This window comes from Balaenoptera borealis (genome assembly GCF_965194805.1).
Source record: "Balaenoptera borealis genome assembly, chromosome: 3".
Taxonomy (NCBI): Eukaryota; Metazoa; Chordata; class Mammalia; order Artiodactyla; family Balaenopteridae; genus Balaenoptera; species Balaenoptera borealis.
In genome coordinates this window covers 40,900,436-40,923,134 of record NC_138866.1, presented here as the reverse complement: position 1 = coordinate 40,923,134, position 22,699 = coordinate 40,900,436, and the positions used below count along the sequence as shown (strand labels likewise).

General features: G+C 37.5%; 2 protein-coding genes across 3 annotated transcripts in view; one reads left to right on the top strand and one right to left on the bottom strand.

Moving 5' to 3' along the window:
• Positions 1–10,810, bottom strand: part of RTN1 (reticulon 1) — a 278,485-nt gene extending 267,675 nt beyond the window's left edge. The window contains exon 1 of the mRNA XM_082386510.1: positions 10,747–10,810. The gene's annotated coding sequence lies outside the window, so the exon portion shown is untranslated. The remainder of the gene's footprint in view (positions 1–10,746) is intronic.
• LRRC9 (leucine rich repeat containing 9) overlaps positions 8,507–22,699 on the top strand; it is a 101,620-nt gene continuing 87,427 nt past the window's right edge. Inside the window, exons 1-6 of one of the 2 annotated variants that reach the window (XM_082386427.1) lie at positions 8,507–12,688; positions 18,959–19,287; positions 19,551–19,769; positions 20,392–20,532; positions 21,065–21,128; positions 21,414–21,484. In XM_082386427.1, the coding sequence (XP_082242553.1) occupies positions 19,240–19,287; positions 19,551–19,769; positions 20,392–20,532; positions 21,065–21,128; positions 21,414–21,484 (543 nt within the window). In that variant the 5' untranslated portion in view covers positions 8,507–12,688; positions 18,959–19,239. Of the gene's footprint in view, positions 12,689–15,473; positions 19,288–19,550; positions 19,770–20,391; positions 20,533–21,064; positions 21,129–21,413; positions 21,485–22,699 lie in introns of those variants that run through there. The other variant, XM_082386426.1, reaches the window with a different exon arrangement.

The following is a 22,699-nucleotide window of genomic DNA, read 5'->3' as shown; positions in this document are numbered from 1 at the left end:
TTCATATGAAAGAAAGAATGTAAAATCACTCATTAATGATGTTTTATATTGATTAGATGTTGAAATGAAAATATTTTGATATGTTGGGTTAAAAAATATGATTAAGATTAATTTCATCTGCACAGTAAAGGGAACCATCAACAAAATGAAAAGGCAACATAGTAAATGGGAGAAAATATTTGTAAATCATATGTATGATAAGGGGTTAATATTCAAAATACATAAAGGACTCATACAGCTGAATAGCAAAGAAACCAAATAATTCAATTAAAATATGGGCAGAGGATCTGAATAGACATTTTTCCAAAGAAGACATAGAGATGGCCAACAGACACATGAAAAGATGCTTAACGTCACTAACCATCAGGGAAATGCAAATCAAAACCACAATGAGATACCACCTCACACCTATCAGAATGGCTATCATCAAAAAGACAAGAAATATGTGTTGTCAAGGATATGGCAAAAAGGGAAGTCTTGAGCACTGTTGATGGGAATGTAAATTGATGCAGCCATTGTGGAAAACAGTATAGAGGTTCCTCAAAAAATTAAAACTAGAACTACCATTTGATCCAGCAATTCCACTTCTGGGTATTCGTCTGAAGAGAACAAAAACACTAGCTTGAAAAGATATATGGACCCCCAGATTCATTGCAGCATTATTTACAAGAGCCAAGATATGGAAACAACCGACGTGTCCACTGATAGATGAATGGATAAAGAAAAATGTGAGATATATATATACATATGTAAAACTCAGCCAAGAAAAAGAATAAAATCTTACCATTTGTGACAACATGGATTGACCTTGAGGCATTATGCTGAGCGAAATAAGTCAGACAGAGAGAGACAAATACTGTATGATCTCACTTACATATGGAATCAAAAACAAAAAACAATAAAAGAAAACCAAGCTCACAGATACAGGGAACAGATTGGTGGTTGCCAGAGGTGGAGGTTGGGGGAGGAGTGATGAAAGGGTAAATGGAATCAAAAGATACAAACTTCCAGTTATAAAGTAAATAAGTCATGAGGAAGTAATGTGCAGCATGGCAACTATAGTTAATAATGCTGTATTGCATATTTGAAAGTTGCTAAAAGAGTAAATCTTAAAAGTTCTCATCAAAAGAAAAAAATTCTGTAACTAAGTATGGTGATGGATATCAACTAGACTTACTGAGGTGATCATTTCACAATATATACAAATATCAAATCATTACATTGTACACCTGAGACTAATATAATGTTGTATGTCAATTATACCTCAATTTAAAAAAAAGACTTTTCTGATGATAATAAATGTGATTTTTTAAATACTGTAAAAACATTAATTTTACCTGTTTGTTTTACTTTTTTACTATGGCTAATAGAACATTTAAAATTACATATATGCATATGAGATTAAGAGATACAAAGTACTATGTATGAAATAGATAAGCAAAAAGGATATATTGCACAGCACAGGGAAATATAACCATTATTTTGTAATAACTTTAAATGGAGTATAATCTATAAAAATATTGAATCACTATGTTGTGCAAAAACTAATATAATATTGTAAATCAACTATACTTCAATAATAAATAAGTAAATCATTAAATCAATCAATCAATAAATATTTTTAAAATAAAATTACATATATGGCCCACATTTTATTTCTACTGAACAGGGTTGATCTAGAATACAAACTTTTTAATATGGGGGTCAGTAGCTGTCTTCACTGAAGATGAAAACAGACAAAAAAAGGTAGAGTCTATAGCATTTCAGATTTAGGTCAGGCTTAGGGGTAAACATTCTGTCAATAGGGATTTTTTAAATTAAACTGAAAGATTGCTAACATATCTTTTAAATAAAGAGTATCTGGGACGATTTTTAATGTGACTCTGTTTTAAGACAAAAGATGAATTAAATGGCCAAGGTCTCATAAGCACAAAAATTTTTAAACTCTGATAACTCTGATACAAAATCCACTATCTTAGGTAAAATTCTTCAGTATATGTATAAATACATATATACAAATGAAAATACATATGAGACATTAACATTATATATGTATTTACTTTTACCGTATGTTACTAATGTTTTCAAGGGCATGAATGGCTTATTTTTGAGGTCCTGTATCTGATTTAAGAGGGTCATTTAAAGTTAATTATAATCTAATGTTCAGCTTGGTATTCATCTTGTATTTGCACAATTAAAATTCTGCTTCTATTCAGGTGTTGTGTTTGCAGGTTGGCTCATATAATGATCATTCTGGCATAGCTAGCAAAATGGTGCTGGCCACAACTAGTAACTGTCTCAGAGTTCTCTGTATTTAATAACAGTGTTACATCTTTTTCCAAGATCTCTTGTCAAGTGAACAGATGTGTACTTTAGCCATGGTTTGTAAAGCAAATCAAGTGTGTCTATGTAGGCTGGCTCTAATTTCTACAGATACTGTCATCTTTGTGTACATGTGGCTAAGAGGTAGGCCTGTAGTAACAGTATAGCAAACTTTCATTTTCCCAAAATGAAAAAAGAGTTCCGCATTCTGACTAATGGAATACTCTTTTTTTTTCCAGTGTCAATATTCATTTTAAATTACAAACATTTGGATTATACAAAAGTACACTTAACCCAAACTATAGAATTAGGCTTTAAAAAGCAAATAAATAATACCTCTTTCTTTCCTTCCCAAGCTTGGAACCAACTGGGAAATAGACATGAGACAGATAACTGGAGATTAAAATATCAGCTTTAATACTGGAAAAGTCATTGGGAGAATCATTGTGTATCTGTAGAGAAAGGCTCACTAACATCCCCTGTTCCCACTAGATCTTGCTAGAGCGCACTCGATGGAAAATTTGGGTCTATTCAGGTGATTCACTTAGGCAAAATTGCTGCCTCCCACTAATCTGGGGGCACCAACAGATGAAATCAGGAGCAAATCTCCTGCAGTAGATTGGGGGTGGGGAAGGGGGGTGGGTTCTCACATTTGCTCTCTTAACTTCTCAAATATTTTACTGTAAAATACTACAGATGGAAAAGAAATGAGGATAAATCTATACAAAGTCAAAGCAGCCCTGGTTTGGTGTATGTGGGGGTAATGCTTACCTACACATTGTGATATAAAGGTTGTGGGGACAGCCACTCTCTCTACAGTGCACATCTGCTGGTTTTGCCTTCCCAGCATTCAACATTCTGGTAAGAACACCTCAATTTTCCTTCAAGGTATCAACTCTCTTCTTACAGTACACCTGAGATTCTGGTGGACCTGACCCCACCCCTCAGCCCAGGCCAATCAGAGCATTCCAGTTGAGCATATGACCCAAGTTAGGCCAATCAGGCTTGAATACCAGAACTTGTGTTGAAACTGGTAGGAAAAAGGCCCCCTCTTTCCATTAGGGTCCTTAAGCTGGCAGATGGCACTATGTGGAGATGCTCCTCTCTGAAAATGAAGCTGATTAAAATAGATCAGAGTCATGAAGAAACTGAGTCCAGATATTTTCATTTGAATGAATCCTGGATGTGTAGCTTTGCCTAAACCTATTCCTACCCCTGGACACTTGACCTGTTGCTTGTGAAGGTCAATTTTTTTCAGTTTTCTTAAACATTTGAATTGTATTTTCTTCACTTAACATCAAAAAGATTCCAGGTTAATAAACTCCCTTGCCAAAAGAATTTTTTTTCCAGAAACCTAAAATTGTGCCACAAGAGGAATCTTTTCCTGGGAGAAGTATTATACTATCAATTCTTAGTGTTAACTATCATCTTAGTGTTAATTTTTTTACCAGTTTTTTGGAGAAAGGACAGTGGGATAATGGACATTTTTACCAAGGATGCTTGTATTTTTTCTAAGGAAAATAAAGAGATAAAGAAGCTAATTTCTTCATCATCGAATCAGCTTCTAGTTAGAGCTTGATGATTAGCTAAGGTATCTCGACATGACTGATTACTAACAGCATCTGGAAAACTTTTTAAAACATAATTTGTGAACCTTACTCTAAACCTACTGAATGGTATTCCCTGGGATATGTCCTTAGAATCTTAAAAACATTCTACAACTGATTCTAATAATTGGATAGGTTTGCAAACAATAGGTTTGCAGTCTATTTTGGTTTAGACTAAGGTGGTGGTTCTTTAGCCTGGTGGTATTCATTCATTCATTTATTCATTCAGGCATTATTTTTAGGTTTCTACTTTGTTATTATCTACAGAAATGCAAGGATGAATGAGATGTAGCCCTGACTCATAAAGATCACAGTCTGGTTGAAGAGACTCACCGTAGATAAATGTGCTATATCTGTAATGGAAGCATGAACCAAGACCTGGGTGCAAGTTGGGAAGAGAGAACAGCTTACTCTGCTGGGGTATTGAGTGAAGGTGTTGAAAGGGATTTGTAGGATAAGGTAGGTAGGAAGGGGAAAAAAGCATTTGAGGCCTAGGAACTAGTAGGTTAAAAAGGGTAATGTGGTGCAAGGCCTTGCAATACTCCGGAAATATGTTTGGTGTGGATGGAGGAATTGCTGCCAAGTGGGGTGTGGGATTGAGGAAGCAAGAGGTAATTTGAGCTTGTATTTTATGAAGTGCTAAAAATTGGGCATTTTCTTGTGTGGCCCCACTGGTATTCATAATCCATAGATCCTACCACTCTTATCCCCTTACCTTCCTCATGAAGTCACTTCCTTCCACACCCAGCTTAAATTCCAAGGTCAAACACTATTAACCTTCCTGTGAATACACTCTCAAGCTATCCGCCCTCTTTCACTTTGCTGCATATATCTGGCCAAATTCAACTCTTCTTATCTTCCATGCTAGCAGCCACAGAGCTGACTGTGGATGGAGGAAAATCACAACCATACTGACAAGTATCACTTACACTCCTGATCACTAAACTCATAAGAAAGTAACGCTGTTAAGCAATCATACGCTGTTGCCCTAGTCCACTCACTAACCTGGATCATTACATCATACTTTTTCATCTCTCATCAAACCTCAACATCTTTCCAAATTCTTACTCTCAGATGACCTTCTTTCTACTTCACTGAGAAAACTGAAACCATGAAAAGAAGGCTTCTACACACCTCTACCACCACATATACCTACCCACCTGCTTCTGTACAAATCCACTGTACCTGATCTCCTGTCCAAGCTCTTAGCTAGGGCTAACCCTGTGACCTGTGTGCACCCACCTTCTCTCAACTCCTCAAGGATGTTGCTGTAACAATTCTCCCTCTATCTCCTGGATACTTTTTGGTCCCCACTGGATCATTCTCATTAGCCTAAAAGCATGCTGTTATTCTCCCAGCTTGAAAAATATCTTCATTGACCCTACTTCTCCTCTAGCTTATGCCCCCATTTCTCTTCTTCCTTTTATAGCAAAACTCCTTAAAAGAGTTTTCTGTAATACTCATGTTCTCCAATTTCTCTCCTTCCATTCTTCTTGAACCCACTCCTTAGAAACTGTCCTTTTTGGTAGCATCAAAGACCTCAATTCTCAGGCTTCATCTTCCTTGACCTATCATTACTCAATTTTCTTCATTTGGCTCTAGAACACCATACTTTCCCGGTTTTCCTCCCATTTTTTTGGCTAAGATTCTTAGTCTTTGGTTGTTCTTTCTCATCTCTCTTAACTTAAGTATTCAAGTGTCCCACAGCTTAATCTTTCAACCTCTTCTCTTTTCTACCCACACCTACTCTTTTGGAAGTTTAATCCAGTCTAATGACTTTAAATACCATCTTCAGGCTGATGAAATTTGTATTTCCAGCCTGGATCTCTCTCCTGGACTCCAGACTCGTAAGTCCAACTTCTTACTTAGCTTCTCTACTTGCATTTCTAATAGGAATCTTCAACCTAAAATATCCAAGTCTATGCTTTAATATCCTCCCACCCCTAAAACCTGTTTCATTTGCAGCTTTCCCTTTTCAGAAAATGCCATGTCTTTTCTACAACTGCTCAGGTCAAAGCCTTGGAATCATCCTCTCGTTTTTTCATACCCCACATCCAATCCTGTATAGTCTTCCCCAGACATCATCATGACTTATGCTTCGCCTCCTTCCAGTCATTACTCAGATATCTACTGACAGTGGCCTTCCCTGGACATCCAATTTGAAATTGCATAAACACACACACACACTTCTTATCTCCTTTCTCTTCTTTACTTTTCTTCTTAACACTTATCTCTAGCTAACCTGCTATACATTTTATTTATTTGTCTTTTCTCCATTAGAATGCAAGCTACATAAAGATAGATATTTTAAGCTATTTTGTTCACTAACTGTATCTCTAGTGTCTAGAAGAGTGCTTGGCTCACAGTGGAAGTTCAATAAGTATTTGCTGAATTAATGAATGCACAAATGAACACACATGTAAAGGATGATGCATGGGGGGTCTGTTAAAGCATGACTTTACCAGATCTGTTTTTTAAGACCATAACCGTGGAGGTAATGAGGAAGATTGGCTAGTGGACAAAGATTAGTGGCTGGAAAATAATTTAGAGGCTATTGGTAAAAAAAAATTTCACACCCTGAACTAAGGCACTAGTGTTAGAAATAGAGAGAAGGAGAGGAGCTGGACCAACTGGGGCAGGAATTAGGAAAGACAACGGGATGGTCAAAGTGTATATAGGGATGTTAGTATGATTTAACCTGCCTCATACCAGAGGTGGGGCAGAAAAGTCTGGCTACACTCTTCTTGTCTCTGCCTGGCTCAAACTCGGCTCTGCCCTCAACTCTAATCTTATTTCTGGCTCTTTGATCAAGCTCGGCTTTGGATCCCTTCCTGTATGTATAACTTTGGGCAAGATACTTTCCCCTTCCTAACAGTACCTACAATTATTTCCTAGAGCTGCTATAACAAATTACCACAAACTGGGTGGTTTAAAGCAGAAACTTATTCTCTCACAGCTCTGAAGGCTAGAAGTCTGAAATCAAGGTGTGGGCAAGGTCATGCTCTCTCTGAAGGTTCTCAGAAAGAGTCCTTCTTTGCCTCTTCCTGGGTTCTGGTGTTTGCCAGCTATCCTTGGCATTCCTTGGCTTGCAGGTGCATGCCCGCAATCTCTGCTTCTGTCTTCACATGATTTTCTCTCTGTGTCTGTGTCTTCACATGGCATCCTTATAAGGACACAGTCATTGGATTTAGGGGCTACTCTAATCCAGTATGACCGCATCTTAATTAATTACGTCTGTGAAGAACCTAAATCTAAATAAGGTCATATTGTGAGGTTCCACATGGACTTGAATTTTGGAGAGACACTACTATCTTCCAGAGAAAGGAGCTGGACATTTCGGGTAAACTATCATTATCAATTGGGGTTTTATAAATCACAATCTTCATATAGTATTTAGTTTGCATAAAGTGGAGGAAACTTGGATTTCCTGTAAATTTGCAGACAAAAAAAATTATTTGCTAACTCTTGCTTTCCCAACAAAAGTGAAGGAGGGATAGGATTCTATGGGTGTGTTCTAGAGGCCTAATACACCAAAGTGATCAAAATAAGAGATTGTTCATATAAGGCCCTTGGCATATTACTTGGTATTCATACATTCCACAAATCTTTCTTGAGCACTTGCTATGTGACAGCCACTAAGGTAGATGCTGGAAACACAACGGGAAATGAGAGAGACGTGATTCCTGCCCTCACAGAGCTCAAAGCGTAGTGGTGGAGGCAGACATTAAACATTCAGCAAAGATATAGGTGTAAGGGTAAATACAAATCCAAAAAGAAAAAAATTTTAATTTTCCCTGGTATAAAAATGGTAAAGAGACTCTTCTCTCCTCATTTTCTTTCAGAGCATTTCTTTAGAATACTTGTAATTGCGAATTCTTTCTTTGTCCCTTTTAAAAACCTAAGCCTCTTGCCAACTTTATAACCCAGGAATGTCTTTCTCAAGGACCTGGGAGCCATCTTTTTGAAATGGAATCATCAAGGAAGATAGTGTCAAAGAAAACCAGAGCCAGACAGAAATTAAAGTGGTGAAGGTAAATTTTATGCAGGAACTATTGTAATAGGGGAAGAGCAACATGAGTATAGAGCTCCATTCTGAATACAACAAGGACAAGTGGGGACTTACAGCCAAGGAGCAAGGTAAAGAGGGGTCAGTGGATTAAAAAAAAATTGCTAAGAGGAAACATCAAGGATAAGGGGGTTTCTGGCTAAAAGAACTTGATAGAATTATTAAGGAAGGCAGGATGGTAAGGTATTGGGGGGAGGGGAAGTGTGGAGGGAGGAATTTGATCAGATATCATGGTTGGGAGATTTTTCCCCTATTACAAATGAGAACTGGGGTTAGTGAATGTGCTGGCTGCCCCCTGACCTTCTATTTAATACGGCCTGTGTTTTTGCTCCTCCCCCACCTTTGCAGTGTATCATTATTTTTTTAACATCTTTATTGGAGTATAATTGCTTTACAATGCTGTGTTCGTTTCTGCTGCATAACAAAGTGAATCAGCTATACATATACATATATCCCCATATCCCCTCCCTCTTGCATCTCCCTCCCACCCTCCCTATCCCACCCCTCTAGGTGGTCATAAAGCACAGAGCTGATCTCCCTGTGCTATGTAGCTGCTTCCCACTAGCTATCTATTTTACAGTTGGTAGTGTATATATGTCCATGCTACTCTCTCACTTTGTCCCAGCTTACCCTTCCCCCTCCCCGTGTCCTCAAGTCCATTCTCTATGTCACGTCCTCTTGTTTAAGGCCTAGTTATCATTTGAGAACATGTATGGGATGGGTTGTATCTGCTTGGCTATATAAAAGGGTTAGGTTTCTTTCTGTCTTCCATCTCTTCAGGGGATTGCCTGTGATATGAATCATATTCTGGTTTAATGTTTATTCAGTAATAAAACTGTTTTCTTTTCCTTCTACCTTTGTGGAGAGGTTTTCTGGGTGGCCAGGAGATTTTGGTTTTAATTATATTTCCCCAAAAAGGGGAATGAGAATTCTCAAGCACTACTGGTGGGAGGGAAATCTGGGACAGCCATTCTGGAAAGTTATCAGATGATATCTAGTGAAGTATATGTTTGCCTTTTGCCCAATAATTCTATTCCTGGCATATACCCCAGAGAAAATGTCCTTAAGAAAACAATTTCAAGGCTGTTCAATACCCTATTGTTTATTGTAGTCAAAATAGGTGCCCATTACTAGGGCAACAAATGAAAGATAAAACATGGTAGATATATATTATGGAATAATGTGCATAATACAGAAACAATGAACTACATGAACATACAGAAACAAGGACAGATCCTAAAATAGCACTGAATGAAAGAGAATCAAAATACAATTTATAGCACAGTAACTTTTTATAAATAAAAAATACAGACACACAAAACAGTACTGTCTGTTTTTCAAAGATAGATGCACAACTCAAGGTTTATAAGAAACATCAAATGTATGCCTATTATTGGGATGGGGGTGGAACTGGATATAAAATAAAACAAGGGCCTTATATAGACAAATGATGATAATGTGCTGTGATCTGAGGAATACAATCAACTTTCTGAGCCTCAGGTATAATAAATAAATAAAAGACACAAAAGAAAGGAGGTAGAGGAAAGAATTCTCCCACACAAAGAACTGGTCAGCTCTCTAGCGAATTAAGACTACCATCCCTTCTTAAATTCACTATCCTTCAATTTGCTACCATAAAGCTAAATACAAATAGAATTAGGAAGGTAAAATAAGGAGGTTATGTTGTCTTAAGTGGAGTATCTTTTTACAATTCCATTCTGGTTGTCTTTTAAGAAAAGCTTGTGCATTAATTATATGTCAACAAATCATGGATAAAGATTATTTAACTTTTTTAGATAGACATTAGAAATAGCATTCTGTTGGTCTAATTAAAGTTTTATTTCAGGATAATTCCTACTTTTTAATTGAATAATATATATTCGCTGCCAGACATGAGTAATAAAAGGGCCCCTGCTGATGACTTTATATGCACCACAAAATTATCTCTTCCACTGCCAAAGTAAACCCTAAGTTGTGCTGCCTTCATGTTTTCATGATATATCAAATTTAAACATGTGACAGCAAATTTTCACAGATAATCTAATAAAATCATTAACTGGAAAGTACTCATTTGCATAAGGATCAAATGTCAACAAGAATATAAAAATTAAATTAGTATTTGAAATCTCCAGACTTTTGGTTCTCTGGAATTAAACTTGAAGACATTACAAAGCCAAACTGTAATTAGATGTCTCCACTGTTCTCTACCAATAAGAATAGGGCTTTGGGGGAAAGCAATTTAGCCATCTATTCAAAAGATTTTAACAAAGAAAGATTTTCTTATTTAGGTCTATAGTCACCTCTATTTTGATTAAGTAATTCCTCTTTAATTCAGGTGGTGACACGGTAAGTGTGCCATAATCAGTGGTAAGATAGCTTCCCAATTGTTTTCAGGTTCAAGATACCTTTATCCATAAATAAAGTAGATTTAAATTTATATGTTTTGGCCTTTGTCTAGGAGTATGAACAGACTGATGAATGAAATGAAGTCTTATTTCACTTAGAATGTTTTACTTTGCTTGACTTTTAGTGGCTTCTACTTCTATTGTTTCTGGTACAGACACATAAAACCATATCATAAAGAAGCTTTAAAATGAGAAAAGGAGATTAACAAGAATGGTCACTGATTCTGTATGCTCTCTCTGGTTTTAACTGTAATCACCTTTTGCTCCAAATACCATCTAGAATACGCTAACAGGCAATTCTTCCTTTAAGAATTACTAGGACAAGGGCTTTAGTTTGGCAACTCACCAATGGTTATCAGTCCACAGCTATACAGGAACTCTGACTCAGTTGCTGACCAAATCCTTGAGCTTTACCTGGAAATAACATTCTTAAAATTACTCATTTATATAATATAAAGAAAACTATGTTAGCTTTCTCCTAGTCCTTTACTGGTTAGGAAAGTCATAATAAAAATTTCTAACAATATCAAAGTAGATAATCTCTATACTTTTATGCAAGAGTTGCATCTCCCAAAATGAGAAGCTTGATGTAGATAATTCACTTAATTGATTTCTGATCCAATTTCTTAATTTAATTTAAAAGTTTAAATTTCTAAACTATTGTTATCTAGTTTTTACAGTCTAAGATGAAAATTTACCCAGACAGGTCATCTTGTTCAACTAGATTTTCAGAGAAGATAATACTAAAAGTACAAATATGAATCAGATTTTTCTGGTCCTTTTTTTAAACCCTTAAACCATAAATATTTTAATTAATTTTTAACTAATTAATGACAGAAACTGAAATTCCTGTGAAATAAAAAAAGTACACATAAAATTATTTTTTCTTTATGTATGTTTATAAACAGTCAATATTACAGATAAAATATTTGAAATGAAAATATATTTAAAAATCTGCACTCATATTTTTCATGAGACAGCTGTTTTAAACTATAGTCTATTGAATGAGGCAGCCATCTGGTGACGGAAAAGGGCACTTGCATGAACTGAACGTCACAAATATTCTACACAAATCAACTTAACCTCAAAACATATAGTAGTGCTCTCCAACAGAAATATAATAGAAATCATATGTAATTTAAAATTTCCTAATCGCCGCTTTTAAAAAGTAAAAAGAAACAGTAATTTTAATAAGGCATTTTAATTTAAACCAATATATCAAAAAACATCATTTCAACATGTAATCAATACATATTTTTTTCATGCTAGGTCTTCAAAATACCATGTGTGTTTCACAGCACAACTCAATTCGGACTAGTCACATTTCACGTGGCTGTGGCTAGTGGTTGCCATGTGGGACAGCGCAGATCTAGAAAATGAAACGAGACCTGCAGTTACTTTGATTTGCCTAAGTTCATTCATTTCTCAGCCCCTCTGCCCACTCTTTCAAAAGTTCTTTCCTTTCCCTCTTTAAATTTTATTTTGTAAAATTTTTTGGCCTCCTGTACACTTTGGAATACTTAAACGGCCCTCAAAAGCCTGTCGACGAACGACAAGAAGACCCTTGGAGGTCCTATGTCTTCTCTGAAGGGCACCAGGGCGTTACGTTGGCCTGCGCTGTCCTTCCATTCGGCTCGCTCTGCGCTCAGCGGCTTCGGGCTGTAGTCAGCTACACTCCTGGAGGGCGGCGGTGGCGGGCCGCAGGACCAAGGGCGCGCGGGGGGCATCAGGGCCTGTTCCGGCCGTCTGGCCGCCTTGACATCACAGCGTCGTGTCTTTGGGGTTCAAGTCCAGCGAGGCTCCGGGCTTCCAATGAAGGTCAAAGATTTTCAGTAGGAAAGAGCCGGGACTGGAAGAGGCAACGACTAGTTCCCCGCCATAAGTCGTCGCTTCCTGTCCGGGCCTCGGATCCGGCGAAGGTGGGTGAAAAGCTACCTGCAGGGACCAAGTGACCCGCAGCTCGGGAAGCTCCCCACCCTTTCCCAGGAGCACCAGCAGGGTCTTCCGGGTCGACCCCGACCTCTACTGATTGGTTGGAGCTTGCCGCCACGTGATCCAGAAACGAGTCGGCCACCGCTTTCCCCGCCCCTTTCACCCCCTCCCCACCCAGAGGTCGCGGGAGGCGGAGGGCGGGTTTCCTAGGCAACCGCAGCGGGGTAGTGTGTACACACCAGGCCCCACGGTAGACAGGGTGTCGTGCCAGCTGCTGCAAGACAGGGATTAAGAAGTGGGAGTGGACTCTGTTCTGTCTCGGATTGCCCCGGAATCCATCCTCTCTCTGGGATAAGGTGAGTGACTATCCCCCGGTGGCCTTTGGGAGTACCTCACCTGTAGGCAGGCCCCAGGAGTCTTTGCTCCCCTCTCCTCTCTCTCTGGCCACACTGGGAGGAAGACAAGAGAGAAGCAACGCTGAGGTCAAAAGACCCCTGTAACGGTGCAGTGGCGATGATGATAATGAGAGACAGTGACATGACTTTATCTGAGGCCGTCATGGTTGCCAGAGCAAAGCTGAAGAGGAGGAGGAGGAGGAGAGGGAGGGTGGCCCACAGCCACCTGTGCAGCCTTTACTGAGGGAACGAAGTGCTCCTTGGACACACTTGATACTGCTCACCTAGAGCTGGAAGGGCGTTTTTTGGCCCATCAGTAATTATGGATGGATTCTGATCCATTTGTACCCAAGGGAGGAAACTACTTGACCATACAGGGCTTCTAGCTTGTAGAAAAGAAATTTGATTTTCTCACAATGACACCCTCCCCAGCTCTCATGGCAGACAGAAACATTGCCCTTTGTACTCTAATTATTGTTCTACTCTGATTGGTCATGTACAGAAAGTATTTAAGTTATACCATATAGGACCCTGTGGCATGACAATTAATTCAAACCATTCAACAAATTTTTATCAAACACCAAGCATGTGTCAGGCACTGTGGTAGGTTCTTTGTCCCTGCCTTCAGTGAACATGTAACCTGGCAAGGAGGAAAGACCTGGAAGCATCACAATACAGTGGAACAGGTGTTGTATATAGGGCATATGCTGGCTTTAATTGGAGTCACGAGGAAAAGAATGATTATAATACTATCAGAGAGAATTAAAGTCTTCAGAGAAGACCCTTGATTTAAATCTTTAAGGGTATATGGAGTATGCCGTAAAGTCAAGGGACAGTTAGGGAGGGGAAACAGCATGTGCCAAAGAACAGAAATACCCCATGCCATTCAGAGAACTATAGTTGTGGCCAGAGCCTGTGTTGTTCCCAGGAGTTTGTGGTTGATGAGCTTGAGAGGTAGACAGGAGTTAGAGTTTGGAGACCATGAATACCTTCCAAGAGGAGTAGCGTGAGTGGATTTCCCTTTCAGGAGGTTGCTGTCATGGTAGAGTAGAGGATCGATTGGCAGGAAGTGGGACTATAGGGAAAGCATCGGTTAAGTTGAAGTGATGAGAGCCTGAATCAAAGCAGAGGCAATTGGATAGAGGGGAGGAAAAAAAAAACACCAACGTGATAGACATTTAAGAGGTATATGCAGAAAGATTTAATGAGTGAGCAAAAGTGGGGGAAAGAATAAAAGAGTGGTTGAGCATAAGTTCCAGGCTTCTGACTTGGATGATTAGAAGAATGGTGTCACTTACCAAGAGAAAACATGCATTAGGAGAAGCAGGCTGGCTGGAAAATATAGAGTTCAGTTTTGAACATACTGAGTTTGAGACACATTCAGGTGGAGCTTTCCACGTGTGTAGTTGGGTGTTGCACAGAAAAGAGGAAGATAAAAATTAGTAATTCTTCACCAAGAAGGAAACTATTAATCAGAAAATTAGGTTTTACATAACAAATAGAAGCCAAGGAGAAAAAGTCACCCCAAAGAAGAAAAAGAGCCATCAGCATCATCAGATTCCATGACAGGGTCAAATTGAGAGCTGAAACATGTCTAGTGTCTTTGGCAATTAGATTATTGTTGACCTGGAAAAAGAAACTGCAGTGGCCTGAGGTGTCCTCACTGAGACTGCAGTAAACTGAGAACTGAATACAGGTACTAAAGTATTGCTAATGACTACGTATATTTTGTAATGTTTCCAAATGCTATAATATGGTACTAATGACATATCTAAAAGTTTTCCTGTAAAGGGATCTAAGATCAGCTGTTCATTGAATACAGGATAGGAGAGCTTTTTTTTAAAGATAGTAATGACCTAACATTCATATATGGAGAGAAAAGAGACCCTAGAGAAAGAAAGAGGGGAATAAATGAAAAGAAGGAAAATTTGACAGACCAAAGTTCTGAAAGAGACTGAAGAGGATGGGATGAGTACACAGGAAAAGGGATTCATTTTGGACAAGAGAAAGAATACTTTTACTAAGACAGGAATCAGAAAGTGAAAGAAATACAGTTGACCCTTGAACTGATTAACTGGGGGTTAGTCCATGTATAACTTATAGTCGGCCCTCTTATCCTTCGTTCCTCCTTATCCTCGGATTCAATAAGGCATGGACCATGTAGTACTGCAGTATTTACTGTGGAAAAATATCTGCATGTAAGTGGGTCTGTGCAGTTCAAACCTGCGTTGTTCAAGAGTCAACTGTATATTTTAAGAGGTATGGGAATTTAAGGAGTGTATATCTGATGGTGTCACTGTTCTCTGTGAAAATGGGGACAAGATCATCTGCTGAGAGAGAGAGAACTTGAGAAGAGTGGTGAAAGTTTAGAATAGTCCAGACGTTGTGAATCCCAGATCTGTATCTCTAGTCCTACTCCCTAGGAGAGGAAGTTGAAGAGGAAAATATAAAATGTCTGTTGTTGGATTCAACTCAAGTTAGAGACCATACATTTGCAGTGATTTCAACTCACATAACCAACCGGCTATGTGAAATCTTCCAGCAGCACTCCAAAGCAGAGAGCAGAGGTGACTAGATCAACCCAAGGCTTGAGATTGGAAGCGTGAAAGCTATAGAAGCTCCTGGTGGCTCCTGGCTCCCTGGAGAAACTAGAGAAGATCTGTAGTTTCTTAGATGGGCAGGCCCTGAAAAGAGCTTTCCTAAGGCGCAGGAGAGTGGTTACAAGCTGGGCATCAGGACACTCACCTCTTGATGGAATCAGAAACTGGAAGCCTTGGGACCACTTGTGACCGGAGAAAACATACAAGACTTGTAAATACCAGGAAGGTCCATAATTATGCATAATTAATTATGCACAATCACATAATTCAGATGTAGTTATGCAAGTTATAGAATCTGGGGGTTTTAAGTTAAATTTTGTTTTGCTAATTAACTATTGAATTACAACAAGGTTTTTCCTAAGTGAGGGCATTGGTGAAGGGAAGGGAAGGTGAAGTGAAAGAAAAGGTTGGTACCCCAAATATGCATAGTAGTCTTCTTGAATAAATGGAGAGTTATATGTTGTTCTAGAGGAAGACTCAATACTGTAAAGATGGAAGTTCTCCCTAAATTAATCTTTACAGTCGAATCTCAGTCAAAATCTCAAGTGAATTTTTAAAAACTAAATGCAAAATAATCATAAATCTTATTTGGAAAAAATAAATATGAAAGAATAACTGGAAATTTCCAAAAAAGAAAATGAGGTAGAAATTTACAACATAAATCACAGTAATTAATACAGGATAATACTGTAGGAATAGGTAGAGGTAAGGGAAAGCAGATTAGAAAGTCCAAAATTAGGCTTAAGTATACATGATAATTTAGTGAATAATGAAGGGAGGAGTTAATTTCTTCTGTAATAGATATCTTGGACGTGGGCTAGAAAACTTGGATGGCTGTTTGTTGACTTTGGGGGTGTTAAAGGTAGGTTTTATCCCTTGTGTGGTGGTGGGCAGACAGACTTTTCCTTTGGTGCTCACAGACATTAAACCAGAATGTAGGGGCTTCTCTTCTGATAAGAAGAGGTGCTACAAAGCCCTGCTTTACTTGGGGTGCCATCCAAGTAAACCTAAGGAGGGAAGACTGTGGCCTGCATCTCTGTATGGGCCTCTGATGGAGTATCTAAATTCCTTCAGGTTGTTCCTTTGCTATGTGCTCCCTTGCCTGGCCACTCCTATGCTGTAATATCTGGGGGTTGTCCAAGAATGGGGTAAAGAGACAGTTGCCAACTGGAAGCAGGGAAGGAATGATCAATATTACTTTTAATATAGATCCATCATCTAATCACTGCTCACCATCCTCACTACTACCACCCTATTCCAGCTGCCATCCTCTCTCACATTATTACAACTGCCCCTTGACTGATCTCCTTGCTTCTCCCCTCAACCCCTAAGGTCCATTTTCAACAAAATAGCTAGGGCAATCCTTTTTGAAACCTAAGACAGCTTGTGTTATTCTTTCATTCAAAATCCTCACACAGCTTTCCACCTTACTCATAATGAAATCCAAAATCCTCATAAAAGCCTACAAGATAGCACATGATCTGACCCCACAGAACCTCTCTGACCCCACATCCTACCAGTCTCCATCTCCCTCACTGTGCTCCAGCTACATCATCTCACTTGCTATTCTACAAACATGTCCAGTATACTCTCACCCAATTTTTTTGCGTTTTCTTTTCCCCATGCTTTGATGCTTTTCCCCAAGATTCCTCATAGCCCGTACTGCCTCATTTCCCACAGTTCTTTGCCCAGATTCCACATTATCAAAGAGGTCTTCTCTTTTCTCCCATATCTATTATTCTCTAACTGGTAGATACTAGTCCTCAATGCATAAGTGAATGAATGAGTGAATGAACAGAGATTCCAGTGTATGAGGATAACTTTCTGGGTGTACTTTTCTTTGTGGTGCGAGCTGGGATCCCTTCTTCAGCATAGTGGAGCAATGTCCCCAGTTTACAAAGCCTGAGTACAAATATAGGCTGTGCACATTACCCTGATACAGATCTCAAAATCCTTTGATTTGGTCTCTTTGGATGGCCCACAGCCACTTTCTTCCCAATCACTGCTGCTCTGAGTTTGGGGAATTTTTTAGGATAGTTTTGTAAAATTTCTTTCTCTGGTACCTTGAATTTTGGGCTGGCCTGTACTGATGGGCTTTTTCTCTCAGTCTGATGCCATCTGCTTTATCTTCATTCAAAAGACCTTTCTCAACATCTCTGGCCATCAGTGCTCTTTTGCTAGCACTACTACACATTCCTTTCTTATTTTCCTAGTTCCCTAGTCATTCCAGCGAGATTTGAGCAGAGAAGGTAGGTAAATACATGGCCTCAAGTCACCATCTTTTTTTCCTTAAAATATTAATTTACATGTACACCTGCACATGTATAAAATTTTGCATAAATGATTAAAAGTGAGCATATAAATACTTTAAAAAATAAACATTTACGTAAAATTTCATAACATATATGTAGAAACCACACAAATCTTAGGTATCTAATTTTATTCTCTCAAAGTAAATGCATTCTTTTAGCACCTAGATCAAAAAATTTATCTTCATCAGCACTCCAGAACCTATCTTTTGCCTCCTCCTAGTCAATCACCCCTGAAAGGTCGTAACTATCTTGACTTCTAATACGATAGATTAGTTTCCAGATTTCATATGAATGGAGTCATGCAGTATGTACTCATTGTGTTTGTGTCTTCCTTTGTTCAATATTGTGTTTGTGAGAATCATTCATGTTATGTACACCAATAGTTTCTTTCTCATTCTACTCCTAGGTATAAACCCCAAAGAAAACTGTACCTATGTCCTGCATAATAAAAATGTCCAGGGAAACACTATTCAGCTGCAAACTGGAGACAGTCCAAACGTCTACTAATGGTAGAATGAATAAGTAAATGGTTATATATTCATATTATACAATACTAAACATGTTTTTTTTAAAGTGTAGGGTTTTTTTTTTTTCCAATTTTACCTAGATCCATCTCCATCCAACCTCTCATGCCTATTATAACCACACCAGCTTTCACCTATATCCAAGGTAACTCATGTTAACAACTTAGTATGTATCTTTACATATTTTCTCCTTATGCATACATAATCATAAACACACATACATATCTCTATTCTATGTCTATACACACATGTATGTACACACATATCTGTGGAGGAGTTATTATCGTAAAAGGTAGAATCACAATAAACAAATAAATACAGTTTCTACATCTTGCTTTGTCATGTCCTCATATTAAAACCAGGATTCCTATATTTTTTAAATAGTATATGTCTGGAATAATATAATGAATATATTAAAAAGTATGAAAAATTAGGTTAAACTTCATTGAAGCTACTTAGGTATTTAGTAGTTCATACCATCTAAAGTGAGGAAGCTGACTAATTCATTTTAATAAACATTTATTACCATGCCTATGGTATGTCACTAAGCCCTGAAGATTCTTTTCTTTGCTAACTATACTTAGAGAACTGTATTCAGTTTGAAACACCGTAGTATAATAGGATGAATGAACTGGAACTGGTTCAAGGGAGAAAACCAGGGCTTTTTCTAGTGAGAGAACTAAAAGACATGAACTGAGGGCAAGGTGAAGGTATAGCTGAGAGATGACTATGTTCTTCAAGTATTAAAGGGTCATAGTGTGAAAGAAAAATTATGCTTGTTTTATTTGAACCCAGGAGGTAAAATGACAGTGAATGGGGAGGAGTTATGGAGAGACAGAATTAAATTCAGAATAAAAAATAACTGTCTAAGAGAAAACTTCAGAGATGGAATGGACTGTCTTGGGGTCCAGACATACTTGGTAATGTACTGTTGGAAAATGTCAAGCCACAGGTGAGTAATTCCACCCAAGTAACTTTAAGGTTCCTTTAAATGATACGGCATGACTCTAGTACTTATTTCAACTTTTCCTTTTCCTTAACAGATATATTATTTTAACCTTTATTTTTAATGGAAGATGATTGAATGGGAAAACCTAAACCAAGAAGACATAATTAAAGAACTGGTGAGTCAAAGCCAGGTTTCTTTTCAACTACATTTGTAAGAATATTAAATGGAACATTTCTACACTCCTTTCTGGAGCTTATCTAGAGATTTCTTCTACACCATGATCTTTGGAAGTAGAGAAAAATCATATATATGACACAACTTTTCTTCTTGTGAGTGAAAACTGACATCAGTGAAACTGACAGTTTATAATTTCTAATGGCAAAAATAATTTTTTATTATCTTAAACAGGTAATAATCCAATTTCTTTTTTGAAAACAGTGTTTATGCAATGGTTTATCTTATGAGATGATTGGACAAGAAGGATCAGATACTTCAAAACTGGAAATGTTTTTCTCAGGGTATCCTCGTATAGTCGGATTATCATTATTTCCTAATTTAACAAGTCTCACAATTGTTGCTCAAGATATAAAAGAAATTTCAGGACTAGAAACTTGTTTACGGCTTGAAGAACTTTGGATTGCCGAATGCTGCATAGAGGTAAGTCTAAACGTAACCTTACATGAAGGTTATGCTAAGTTCTTTGGCTTTGGAAAAATAATTCATTGAAGTATATGCTTGAGGCATGGATCAAAACAGATAGATTCATACATGATGAATTGCAGTTAAACCCTTTGCCCAGTAAAACAAAACAAAAACAGATAAATGGGCAAAATATAAAAATAGATTTATACAAAGGAGAAAATAGAAATAAAGAGCCAAAACATAGACACATTCTACTTTTTAGTAATCAAATCAGATCAAATAATACCCAGTACTGCTTTGTAGTGAAATTGGTTTACTTTGACCCTATTGGTTGTGTGAAAATTATAACATCTATATTGAAAAGCAATATTGCAAAGTGTATATGGTTATGATTATAACCATATAAAAATAGGTATCAAGTTGATTAAAAAAGAATATGAAAATTGAAAATAGTATTTAGGCGGAGGGATTGTATGATTTTTTTATATTTTAGTTCATTTTGCTGGGTGTTGATTTTGCAATCTATTCTGAAAATGTGATTTTTAAGGAAAAGGTACTTAAAATCTACTTTATTGAAGAATTAATAAAAAAACACAAGTTAACACTATTCAGGCTCCTCTTTTTTTTTTTTTAACAGAAAATTGAAGGTATTCAAGAATGTAGAAATTTAGAAAAACTGTACTTATATTTTAATAAAATTTCTAAAATAGAAAATTTAGAGAAATTATCCAGATTGGAGGTTCTTTGGCTGAACCACAATGCAATTAAAAATATTGAGGTAAGATAATTTCAGTGATTCATATTTAAAGTCAACTCCTGTAGAGTTTAACCACAATGTTCAAGAAATATTCATGACTATTTTAATTAGTTAAGAAGAACTAATGTGTATGTAGCATATTGTAACATATAGAGAACTTCGTATGCATCATTTTCTTTACTCCTCCCACCATGTCTGGGAGGTAAGGTGTTATTTCTTCTCTGAAGGTTAAAAAAAAAAAAAGGAGGTTTAGAGAAGTTTTGTATATAACTTGCCTAAGATTTTAAACACACTCTGGGTGATGTGTTCTTTTTGCTACTCCTCCTCCTCTTTTCCTCTCTACTTCCCTCCCTGTTCCCTTCTCCTTCAAAAATTCTTTCCAGGTTCCAGAGAACAAAGTAGACTTCACTGAGGCACCCACTTACTTCTAAGCTTGTAAAGTAAACAGCACCTGGTGCTTGGAACGCCTGGAGAACTAACCAGATTGCTCAGATGATTTATAAACATAGATTTTAATGATTTCTTCTAAATTATATATTGTCTAAAATTTTAGGGCTTGCAAACTTTGAAGAATTTAAGTGATCTCAACCTTGCTGGAAATCTAATAAGCAGCATTGGTATGTACAGTTTCATTTGGAATATGAGATAATGTTACAATAATTTTTTGTCAATATGAAAAGTACAGTCTTATAATATCTTTGAAAAGCATTTCTAAATCTATAATTACAGGATGTGAAAATACTACCCATTGATCAGTGGTTACTAATTATACAGCGTTACTGTTAGTCTCATTTATATGCAAGAAAAGATGGTCATATACAACTCAGAAATATGACAAGATATGAACAGGAGGTAAAATGAGAAATTTAACTTTTTTCTCATCTTGTTTTTTTTCATTAAAGGTCGATGTCTTGATCCCAATGAACAACTAGAAAGATTAAACCTTTCTGGTAACCAAATATGTTCTTTCAAGGTATGTTTAAGTGGAATTATTTATTTTATTTATCAACCTGGATCATGAACCACCTTTTTACAGAAAATGGACTAAATAGTCCCCACTTAAAGAGTAATTTGTTTTGGACTACTCAGTACTCCCAGAAATTTGAGAGTCACCTGATTAAATTGGCCCTAACGATCTGACACTATTAAAACCAAACAAATAACTATTTCCTTGGCTCTTAGGATACCACTTTCTCTTAGTTTTTCTCCCATCTTTCTGGCTACACCTCTTTGGTTTTCTGGTTTTTCATCGTCTCCTAGCATCTAAAAAATGGATTGCCCCAAGTTAGTCCAAGATCTTTTCTCATTTCTATCTGCATTCATTCTCTAATCTAATCATCTTATAACTTTAAATACCTTTATCCACTTATCACTCCTAAATTGGTATCTCTACTTTCCCTAACAACTACCCAAAATGATAGACATCTCCTATCCTAACTCAAACTGATTTCCCCTCTACCGAACCTTCGTCTCCTGCAGCCTTCTCCATTTCTCTAAATGTCATCTCAATGCTTCTAATAACTTAAGCCAAAATCCTTGAGTTACTTTTTACTCCTCTTATTCATTCATACCCCATATCCAGTCCATCAGCAAATTCTGTTGGCTCTACCTTCAGAATATATCCAAAGTCTGACCATTTTTTACCACCTGCATCACTATCAGCCTGGTTGAAGACACCATCATCTCTTTCCTGCATTATTGGAAAAAAAAAAAAAAGCCTTCTAACAGTTCTCCCTGTGTTTACCCTTTCACTACACTCAGTCTGTTCTCCACATAGAAGCCCACTCCTTTAAAAATATGTCAGATCAAATCACTTCTGCTCAAAATCCTCCCTTGGCTTCTCATCTCTTTCAGAGTAAAAGTCAGTTCTTACAATGGCCCACCAGACTCTATATAATCTAGTCTCCCCACTGTCTCTCTGACCACAGCTTCTACCACTCTCCCCTTTGTTTTCATCATTCTAGCCACTCTGGTCTCCTCACTGTTCCTTAAATATATCCAGGACACATTCACCTTAGGGCCTTTGCACTTGCTGGAGTATTCTTCCCCTGTATATCTTCGTGGCTCATCTCATTTCTTTCTGGATGTTACTCAAATGTTATGTTCTTAGTGACACCTTTCCTGCCTAATTTAAGTAAAATAGCAATGACCCCTACTACCCTCCTCAACCGGAAGCATTCCATTACTT